Genomic DNA, 11,455 nt, shown 5'->3' with positions numbered 1-11,455 from the left:
TGTGGGCAATAAAAACACGGCGTCCACTCACCCTCTGCGCTTTCACTGGGAGCTGCAATCCTGAGCTGTTCCTAAACGGCCATCTTGGATCCACCTCCTGTTTTGTGTTTTTAAGAGTGTACTTTTGCACTTGTTTTTAAAATTTTACTTCTAAATACTTCATTTTCTTTGACATCATTGTAAATGCATTCTTTTTAACTTTCATTTTTGGATTATCTCTTAAAATTTATTTGTTGAAGAAACCATGTTGTTTTTCTGCAGAGTTTCTCCCCCTCAACACACACACACACACACACACACACACACACACACACACCCCTGCACGCTAAACCTAAGTCTGGACGTTGTTGCTTACATACCTACAATGTTAACAACTTTTTCCTTGTATTTTTCTAAATATTCATAGTTATATCTAGGACCTTGATCAGATTCAAATTGCATTTTTTGACCAAAAAAAATACTTTCTACTTGCTGCTGTGTTTTTCCATCAAGAGGCATATGATATATAGTTAATGCTCTTTTTGTAATATTAAAAGACATGAATGATTATTACCTAGATCCATTAATTAATTAAAGATTATAATTTTAACATACCTTCATAATTTATTAGCCAGAAATCTTTTTAAAACACTTTCCTCACCAACTCCTTCATTACGCCAAGGAAAAGTTTGTATTTAAAAATCAGGTTAAATGCTTGAGCCATTCTCTTTACCAGTTTCCAAATAATGAGCTAGTTTTTTAGGTTTTGCCAAATTGAGCAATTATGTTTTTAAGTATTTTTATGAATTTGTATATTTAAACATATTTGATATATTTCAATTCATTGTAATGATCTTTACTAATGTTCAAATTGCCCCATGTTTGGCTGATGACAGTCTCTTCAAGTTGGCTCCCAAGTTTTTTTGACTCAACTCTAGTAGTGTTTTTAGCTTCCTTGCTATTCGGTGTGGCAAGATATTCTATGTTCTTCTTGGACATTTCTTGCCACATATTGAAGTCATCTATTTATTTAAGTACTTCTGGGTCCTTTTATTGGGAAATAGCATTTAGAACTATCCTATTGGCACCACAGGTGAACTTTGACACAGATTTTCATTGTTTCTAAGCATTTTTAGTGGACAGAGCTTAAAAATGTTTTTTAAAATGACAAAACTGAGTTCATACTGATGACTTCCATAATTGGATAATCTTAAGTGATCTTTCCTTCAGGCTATTAAAAATCTGGCAAAGTAGTTCTATTCCATAAGATTATCTCTGTGTCAAATGATTTTTTTAAAAAAATATTGTATCCACTAGAAACTGTGACTTGCTCTTGGACAATGATAGGTAAATAGTTGACAAATTCTTACTGTCTAATTTCCTTTTTAAATACCTATGGCTGCCATAATTTCTGAGTAAAACATTAGATGATCTCATCAATATTGTTGTAAAAATGAGGACAACAAGACAAAGTATTTGAAATCAGGACTATCTAGAAAATATAAAATGTTGCCAGAAAAATATTTATGTTGCCACATAAATATTCTAGGCCAAAGATGACAAACACATTGGCCTATGAACATGTCCAATATTAATGGTTAGGAAAGCAGTTGCTAAATTGGGTCCTGAGCTGTTCCAGGCCTGCTAATAGATGTTCCATAAACAAAAGAAATTCATGTTCACAAAAGTTTTGGAAATGTTGAATTGAAAAAAATACACAACAGATTTCTTTACTTCAAGACTCCCAGAAATGTTAATGTTTTAATATGCAACATGACTCTTCAGGAAGGGAAATAGTATGCAGTGTTTATATACTTATTTGAATGCTTCATGGAACACTTTTGTACCTGACATCTTGTGAATGCTGGACCAGGCTATTCTTTTAAATTAATCACATTCCAACTATGTCTTCCTGAAGCTCAGGTCAATGTATTTCAAACTGATCAGGGTGAGACTTTGGGAGATAATTAATCTTCACTGAATGTTGAAGAGTGTATGTGTGTGTGTGTGTGTGTGTGTGTGTGTGTGTGTGTGTGTGTGTATGTGTATGTGTATGTGTGTGTGTAACCATGTTATAAAGATAGAAATTTTTTTTTATTATGTGTTGAGGGCATGATTTGACAGATCTCAATGATTGATCATTGGGAATAGTCCCATCTGAGAGCCACAAAACCATCCACAGCTGTTACTTCAAATATTTGTGCTGTTCATTTTGTGCTGATCCCGCACAACTAGTGTTAGTCATGTTGCTTCTGTTCTAGGCAGACAGTAGTAGTTGCTTTTTAAGTGGCCTCTGGAGACTCTTTAATATAGGATTTACATGTAGGAGTCTTTGATCTAAGAAATGATTTTTCTTACCCTTAGGTGTTCCAACGTTCACTAAACGTGTGATGATTTCAGCAGTTATGAGATCCTGACTACAGAACAAGGTAGCTTAGAAACTAAAAGGTCCTTAAAACTTGCCAGTAGGTTTGGGGGGGTTCTCAAAGATGATTAAACTGTTGGAAAATGGCATCTGTGAGAAAATGAAAAAGTAGTCTAGATTGTTACACCTAAAGACGAGATACTCTGATATGAAGGACTTATTTAAAGCATTCACAAAACTATTGGAGTGCAGAAAGAAAACATTGAAACATCAATATATTTATTTTTCTCATTCTTTTAAAATGTCTGTGCTGGAGTATTTTTAATGTTTACTCATTAAAATGTATAAAGTAATGTGTAATATATACATGTACAGTAGTACATGTATATAACCTATAAATCCATATACATATATTGGGGCCCATGCTCAATAGTTTTTTAATAGATTAAAATGGATGATAAAAAATTGATTTATAGGATTGTATGAATCCCTTCTTCATCAGAAGTGTGTTTTAGAGTGTATGTGTGGGAAATTGTGTTGGTTTAAATAAGAGCACAAGGGATTCAGTTACATCCACTTATTTTATTTAAATATAACAATTATTAATGATACAGCATTCATTGATATTCAGCAAATATTTTCTGAGCATGTCCTATGCAGCAAATGTTGCACTAGGTTCTGGGCATATGACAGTGAACGTAAACGTTGTCCTTGACCTCATAGTCCTTCTCCACTATAGTTTAGTAGGGAAGACAGCTGCCAACCAAATAATCATACGTTTAAATATACCACCAAAAATGGATAAGTGTTATGAAGAAAAAATGCAGCAAGTTACAGGAGGCCACAAGAGTATAAACTGGGGCACCAACCATCTCTGTTCTGGGGTTATCTAGAAAGATTATCCTGAGAAGTTACATTTAAGCTGGGGCCTGCAGAGATTGATTGCGTGATTGCTTTGTCAAGAAATAGAGGGAGAGTGGCCTAGATGGAAGTAGTGGGTATGTGTGAGGGCCTTGAGGGGTCATGAGGTGAGTGAGGGCCTGTGCCACAGGTTTCAGACAATGGGGAAGCTTCAGAGATGGATCTGCCTGACAGAGAGGTGGAGTGCAGGCTAAATGACCTCAGGAGCTTTGTGCTTCTTCAATTCCAGGGGGAAAAAAAAAATCAAAAACTAGTTGGAGGTACCAGAGGGCTGCAGAAAACAAGAAGAGAACATCAAATTCTGCCCCAGCAGCAATTCCGGGAAATTCAAGTAATGCCCCCCTGTGTGGCCCTCTGGAATCGTACCTGGTAAGGGTAAAGGGCAGTGTGTCCTCCATGTCTGTGCTACAGATGTGGCCTTTTTTTTTTTTTTTTTTTTTTTTTTTTTTTTTTGACTGCCTGAGAATTTCATGAGTAGTAGCCAGCTAGAGAGCCTAGCAATGTGTTGTGATAATGTGTTTTCCTGAGTTATTTGAAACAAGAGGTTGTATGTACTACCGTCGTGGCAAAATTAAAAGATTTTGAGCTAGGATAAATGAGGTAGATCAGAGGGTAATTGCAGGATGTGGGGCTGTGGCTAGCCCTGCTTGAGGGCTTAGGCCCCAGGCTGCAGAGGAGCTAAGTGGGAGAGCAATATTTGACTGTCCATTGCCGCGGTGCCCCTAATCGGCTAGGGGAGGAGGAGGAGGACAAGGGAGTCCAGGGTTGGACGATAAGCATGAAAGAAGAGTGGGTGAGCCAGGGAGCGCTTGCCACATGGAGGGCGGGAGGCGGCTACACTGGGTCCCCAGAGCCAAGAAAGGGGCACGAGGAGGCGGCGCGAGCCCCGCCCCCTCCCCTGGCGGGCGCGGGCGCGGGCGCGAGACGCTGCGCGGCGGCAGCGGCGGGCGCGAGCGGCAGCTGTCAGGCAGGCCACCGAGGTCCAAGCCGCACTTGCTGCCCCATTGAGGACGAGGAGGCAGCAGGAGCGGTGACGGTGTCGCTGAGGAGCCGGACTCCCAGCAGGCAAAGCTGACCTGCCTGGCATCCGCGGCCCTTTCCTGTTTCCTTCCCATTGTGTTGGGTAAGGTGCTGTGCGTGGGCAGGAACAGGGGCTAGGGGGTGGAGGACCCGGAAGGCCGGGAGGTGGGGGGCCTGTGAGAAGAGGGAGAAAGGAAAGTCTAGTTGATTCCCGGGGCCACGCGTAGCTTGGGAAAGGTACTGAGCCGCTCTTGAGGTCGGAGTTGGGGGCAGGTGACAGTGGAGGGGGGCGTTGCTGAGTAATCCCGAGCGGGTGCCAGAGCCTGGCAGAGAGGCGCAGGGCTCCGTGGGGAGCGGGTGTGGCTCAGTGCGCATGCGCCACAGCCGGCTCGCTCTGAGAGCTGGGGTGAGGTGAGAGGACCTGGGTCGGAGGTAGTTGGGACTGTGCGTGACACCTCACTTTCTAGGTCCCTAATGCTAACAGTGCCCCTGTCATAGAGATGCCAGCATTGTCGTCTCCTAAGGCAGCTTCTTTTCCTTGTGTTCAGCTCGCTTGATGTCATCCAAACCTATCTACCTATGTCTCTGGGCAGTCTACTGGGTGAAAAGTGGCCTGGGGACATTGCCAAATTGCTATCTAATGTGTCTTTGGGCTCATAGCCTTAGAGCTGTCGTTGTGAAGAGTGAAAGGTTAGTCGCGAGACTCCACATTGGACCCTTCGAGTTGCATATAGGATATAAATGTGGGCATGAATGTAGGAATAGCGTTTCAGTGGCATGACAGCTGTGGCATTTGGAGTCGGCATGGATGTAGCTAATAACTTGTTAGTTCTGCAAAATGAATCCAGTGCGTCAGAGGGCTTCCCCTCTATGAAGCACCCACCACCACCACCAACGCCAAGTATTGGGTTGTACAGGAAACAACCTACACCATTTAAGTTACAGGGACTCAAACATTCAATCATTTCTCATTCGTGTTGAATCTTACATAAAGATAGCCGCGCCCAATTCTTCAGTGCAATATTTCCAATTATTGTGCCAGCATTCAACAGTAAATTGAGTAACCCTTACCACTGTGTCGCCACGAGATGGGCTTTCCCCGCAGGTCCAATCATGGCTTCTCCCCTGTACAGACTTCCAACAATGTCACTTTCATCCACTACCTAGCCCTCCCCAGTTGCGCTTCCCCTACCCAGCCCTGAAGTACACATCCCTCTCAAGACTTGCCTCTTAGCAATCTGCACTACAGATTTTGAGCATCATTCCACTCCATGGCAACGAACTGATGCCAATTTGCTTTTCTGCCTCTCTTCTCTCCATCATCATACTAAAATGTACTATTTCCAAAGGTTCAACTTCTTTTTCTTCATTGTACTGTTTCCTCCCCCACCTCCACCCTCACCTCTAAGAATCTCCAACTAAATGTAATAATTTGAATGCGGCCGTGTGGGTGCAAGCACTGGAGATTCAGAAGGTTTCAGGTGTGTTAAAGAACAAAGAGCTGGGGAGTATTGGTTACGTGAATTCCTAATTTACCTCACTGTCCAAGACTGAGACCCTGATAGGGATAAAAAGTGAATAAACTATCCTTAGAAAATGCTGATTAATAAGTTTGTGGGGGTAGGAAAGGGGAATTGCATCTCTCGCATATTTGACTTAGAGCCAGATATTTCTCTGAATGGGATCAAAATCAGAATAAGTGTTTTGGTCCAAATGCTCACCTGATAAAAGACCCATAAGGCATGCATAAGGCATTTGACTTTCCTATTTACATATTTATTGTCATCAAAGAATTCATTTGCCTGCTTAATGCTACTTTGTTTAAAGGTTTGGATTAAATCTAGCATATTCTGGGGGAGGAAAAAATGATTTCATTTGCTTTACTGTGCTGGTTCTTTTTAATTTAAGTATGTACTAAAGGACATCACATTCATTTTCAAACAATGATGAATGATTGCAGAGATGCCAGCACCCACTGACAACATCAAGTGGAGATAATTATTCTGCTCTTGTTTTTGGTAGGAACGAGGAAATGTATATACTTATTTTTAAAATGTGAGAGTAGGGGAAGGAAAACTCGAGCATTTCCCTTGACTTTCAACAGGTAGAATTCCTATTATGTCACAACCAGAAAACGATCGAGTCAAGTTCATAACTTCTGCTCTTTAGTCACCTTATAAATAATAGTACTTGGACATCTTACAGAACTATGGATCTATTGTACCTTGGTATCAATTCAGAAACATTAATTCTGGGCACCTACCTAATCAGTTAATTGGTAAACAAATATTTATTATCTCCATGGAGGATCCTGTGCTGCACACTGAAGGGGCTTCCAAGATGTACACAAACAGTTAGCTTACTATCCAGGAATTTAAAATTGATCATATTAGAAAGACAGGAAAAGTTTGTTAACAAAATAAGGAAGTATAACTATATGATTTCAACTGTAAGCTATGAGATCCTAAGCTTGCATGTTAATTTGTACACTCTCTGAGGGCAAGGCCTTGCCTGAAACATTTATTAATTTCCAACAGTATCTACACCCAGTGGATGTTTGAGTGATGAAGTTTTGCAAAGTAGATTGGGTGGGGAGAAACCAGAGGCAGGGAAAGAAGAACTTTCACAATAGATTAGATTTGAGGAGATGTGAGCCAAAATGAGGATGGCAGCACAGGACTAGAAAATGTTATTTCTAGGGAAAATCAGCAGGATTCAGAAGGTAAGGAGACAAATCTAAACTGTATTCATTTTTACTTTTAGCAAAAAAAAAAAAAAAAATGGGAGTTGAAGACAGCAGAGGAGAGTGTAGGCTCTCCTTAGTAAGGACACAACACACAATAGGTGCTATAGCATTTTCTTAAATATCAGTAGCAGGGTTGGACCAGAAGACCCTGAAGGTCCCTCCAATGCTGAGATTCTGTGCCATATACAGATGTTCAAGCTTGCTGAAGAACAAAGCATTCTCAAATATGGAAGAAAGAGAAAAGGAAGAATTCTTATACTTAGCCCTTTCTGAGAAGGGTTAATACTGAGCCACAAGGCCCCCACTAGTACATGAAAGGAGGTGGAGGAGCCAGAGGAATAAAAATCTCAAACCAAATTTTTCAAAAAATGCTTGTGAATCTTTGCAAACTTCAGAATCTATTCATTCTCCCCCAAATCCTGTTAAGTAGTGTAGGTATTATCTGCTCTATTTTTATGTAAGAAGATACTGAAACAGAAAGATTAAATGACCTGCCCAACTTCATAAAATGAACAAATGGTGTAACACTGATGAAGACCCTGGTATCCTGATTGCTGCCAGCTAGCTTAGTGCTCTTGACACTGAACCACATTGCTTTTCCTGTTTTTTTTTTCCTTGGCATAGAAGCTATAGGCCCAGAAGTTATGTGTGCACATAACCAAATAGGAAATGCACAAGCAACTGCAGCATTATCTCAGACAGTTATTAATACATCATCATTATTCCTGGAGCTGAGCATTTGGGTTTCCATATTCACTCAGTCCTTGACCTGTCTACTGAGTTTATCTGCAACTGGGAAAGTAGGGTCAGTGAGTCTTTTAATGATGTGAACACCTGTTTGCTAGGAACTTAAGGAAGCTCATTTGGCATGGACCCTTAATACTAGCCATCAGAATCATGCCCAAGTTTGTACCTCTGTTGCTTTTTAAAATGAGAGTTCAAGAGTTCTGCTCTGTAACATTGTCCTACAGACTGGTATAAAAAAAAAATAAAGAAGTGTCCTAACACTTGTTTCATCTCCATTTAAAGAGGTGTTTGTTACTTGAGCTAGTTCTAAAGACAGCAATTTGGGAGCAGGAAACAAAGGGGACAAAAACCAGGAATTGTAGGAAACTTGAGAATTCTGTAGAGTATATATAAACCAAGAAGGAGCATAAAGCCTATCCATTTAGGAGATATTATTTAAATTCATAATTACTGAATTAGATATCTAGTAAATTCTTATTATAAGTTTTATCTATATGTAGAAAATAACATGAGATTATTAAGCAGCAGATATATTTTAAAGCTTCTTTCTTTCTCAGTAAGAAAGAAAAGTATACAAATCTAGAAACTGTTTTTCTTCTTAGACCAGTACTCTTGATGCTGCTTAAATAAGACTCTTACCACAATTAATTATAATATTAAATGAAGGCATATTTACATTTAACAACACCAGCTAAATATTAAAACTGGTGTTTAAGACAAATGACCTGCCAGGTGCGATGGCTCACGCCTATTACCCCAGCACTGTGGGAACATGAGGTGGGCAGACTATTTGAGCCCAGGAGCTTGAGACCAACCTGGGCAACATGGTGAAGCCCCATCACTACAAAACATACAAAAATTAGCCGGGCATGGTGGCATGCACCTGTAGTCCCAGGTACTCAGAAGGCCGAGGTAGGAGGTTCACTTGAGCACAGGAGGTGGTGGCTGCAGTGAGCCATGATTGCAACACTGCACTCCAGCCTGGGTGACAGAATGAGACCCTGTCTCGAATTTTTAAAAATATAGAAGAGAGATGACCTAAACTAATGAATAAAATAATTAGCCAAGAGAATATACATTATTGTAAACAGGAAGCCCACACACACAATTTTTTCCTGCTCTCTGATTATGTGGAATCAGATACAGAGAAAACCTCAAGACAGACTGGTGAGTGCATTAACAACTTTCTTGGAGATGGGAATGTTGGTAGGTATAAAGGGAAAAAGTTTCATCTCTGACTTAGGATTTCAACATATCTTAGATTGCTCAGTACTTTCCTTTTCCTGAATGTCATCTATTGTGAATATCATCTACTTTCTTTGACTTGCTTTTACTTTGAATGGAGAATTCAATGAAGAGACAATATAAAACTTAAAAATTATACAAAGTACAAATTAGGGCAAGATAAAGTTTTTGGAATAAAAATGTTTTGCTTATGTTAAGCATTGGTAGGATTTTAAACTTTTATTTGTGAAAAGCATCGTCTATAGGTTACCTGAGGTTGCTATGGGTTCTTTTTTTTTTTCTGACTTGAATGTATTTTTAATTATAGCGTTAATGTTATTTTATTATAGATTTTTTAAAATAATGTTTTCTATTCTACTTTATAGAACCCTAAAAAGAAAGAATAAAACAACAACAGGAAAAAAGGAAAATATTTAAATTGTGACAAAACAAACCCACTGGGTAGGTATTTCAAGGGGGCATACTGTGGATTTGGGATGTTTTAATATTTGATCATTTAAAAGTGAATATTTAGAAAAATATATAGCTAGTACACATGCATTTCAAAATCATTTTAAGGGCTACTAAATTTTGTAAAATTATATTCAAATATGTGTGCTTCCAGAAACTATTTTGCATGCATTCCTTTGATTGATAATTGGTTTTCCTCCCTTTGGGTCTATTGTATAAATATCATCCAATTAACCTTATCATTATTGAGTTTTCACAATAGACCTAGTGTGAGAGTACCTAACAGAATATAGCAAAAGCTAGTATTTGTTCAGTAAGCATTTGATCTTTTTATTTTAAAACACATTCTAGGTATTCCATGTGTAGACATGTTGTGGAGGTAACAAGTAAGGTATTGTATAAATATTAGTACTTTAAATTTTACAGTATGTTTTCAAATGTTGCTATTATGAAATTAAAACCTAAATCCAAAAACTAATAAGCTATTCAAGATTTTCTCCTTAACAACAGCTGTTATATTGGTATCGGTCAGTTGTCATCAACTTAAATGCCATTGTTCCATGAAGAAAAAAATATAGAAGATCCTTACTTGAGGGGGTGTTCCTATCAATGCAAGTATAATGGGGTAAATGCCTAAAGAAATGTAACTTTGTTCCCTTTTTCAAATTCTGGGGTCCTGTCTGATTCTGTCCCAGACCTCTATGGACAGAATCAAGAATCCAGTTTATGTAGCTTTCTCTTCTCAGTAATTCTTGTATCCATCAGGAGCAGACTTCAAACCCCAAATCAATTTCATACTATTTGCCTATCGTTTGGAACTGTCCAAACCGGAAGCTAAAGTCGTCACACATTTGAGTGGCATTCCTGTTCTAGGCTTCCTCTCCTAGAATAGGGTCAGAACTGAACCAAATTACAGGACCGTCTGCTAGTCCATTTACCAATGGCACTCAGCCATTTTTCTGGCATGACAAAAGACCTCAGAAAAACAAGACCTATTTTTCCCTTTATGCAAAATGGGTTTTATCTCTTCTGCTTTATTACATCAATTAACGACCATAAATCAAGAGAAGTTGAATGAGAGGTCCTCATAATTCAGAGAAATTTGCTATGAAGTTGATTTCAATTTCAGGTTTAACTGTTTTCCCTCCTACTTTTCCTTTTATTTTCAGGTTCTCTTGGTTACAAACTCCTTCCCTTCTGGTGCCGCAAAAATGAGTGGGAAATCCCTGCTCTTAAAGGTCATTCTCTTGGGTGATGGTGGAGTTGGGAAAAGTTCGCTTATGAACCGTTATGTAACCAACAAATTTGACTCCCAGGCTTTTCACACCATAGGGGTAGAGTTCTTAAATCGAGATCTGGAGGTAGATGGACGCTTTGTAACCCTCCAGATCTGGGACACTGCGGGGCAGGAACGTTTCAAGAGCCTTAGGACACCCTTCTACAGGGGAGCAGACTGCTGCCTCTTGACCTTCAGCGTGGATGATCGGCAGAGCTTCGAGAATCTTGGTAACTGGCAGAAAGAATTTATTTACTATGCGGATGTGAAGGACCCTGAGCATTTCCCCTTTGTAGTTCTGGGTAACAAGGTAGACAAAGAGGATAGGCAAGTGACTACTGAGGAGGCACAAGCCTGGTGCATGGATAATGGGGATTACCCTTATCTAGAAACTAGTGCCAAAGATGACACTAATGTGACAGTGGCCTTTGAAGAAGCTGTCAGGCAGGTGTTGGCTGTAGAGGAACAGTTAGAGCATTGCATGTTGGGTCATACCATTGACTTGAACAGTGGCTCCAAAGCAGGGTCTTCATGCTGTTAAAGATAGGGAGCCTTTTAAAAATATGCCCCGAATTGGTCAGTCAGTAGTGTAAGAATAACTGTGCCCCTCTAAGAGTGCATACACACACACACACACACAAGAGGGTAAGAGATAAGGTTCTAATTGTGAAACAGAGCCTTTCAAATTGAAGTGTAGAGCGATTAA

The 11,455-nt window shown here is 39.6% G+C and overlaps 1 protein-coding gene and 1 long non-coding RNA gene across 2 annotated transcripts in view; both read left to right on the top strand.

The window, feature by feature from the left end:
• Window positions 1–11,455, top strand: part of LOC108295761 — a 77,387-nt gene that overhangs the window by 60,452 nt on the left and 5,480 nt on the right. The window contains exon 5 of the long non-coding RNA XR_001821578.2: window positions 2,344–2,408. This is a non-coding gene — a long non-coding RNA (uncharacterized LOC108295761). The remainder of the gene's footprint in view (window positions 1–2,343; window positions 2,409–11,455) is intronic.
• On the top strand, window positions 4,162–11,453 carry RAB9B (RAB9B, member RAS oncogene family). Its single transcript, XM_017518052.1, has 3 exons — window positions 4,162–4,388; window positions 9,389–9,464; window positions 10,643–11,453. The coding sequence occupies exon 3, from the start codon at window positions 10,685–10,687 to the stop codon at window positions 11,288–11,290; it is 606 nt and encodes a 201-aa protein (XP_017373541.1). The 5' UTR covers window positions 4,162–4,388; window positions 9,389–9,464; window positions 10,643–10,684; the 3' UTR covers window positions 11,291–11,453.

Source organism: Cebus imitator, unplaced genomic scaffold, assembly GCF_001604975.1.
Source record: "Cebus imitator isolate Cc_AM_T3 unplaced genomic scaffold, Cebus_imitator-1.0 Scaffold658, whole genome shotgun sequence".
In the NCBI taxonomy this organism is placed as follows: Eukaryota; Metazoa; Chordata; class Mammalia; order Primates; family Cebidae; genus Cebus; species Cebus imitator.
The sequence above is the reverse complement of the archived record's forward strand: the minus strand, read 5'-3'. Positions and strand labels throughout refer to the sequence as shown.

Excerpts from the sequence above, each read along its gene's own strand:
- RAB9B (XM_017518052.1), top strand. The coding sequence starts at position 10,685 with ATGAGTGGGAAATCCCTGCTCTTAAAGGTCATTCTCTTGGGTGATGGT.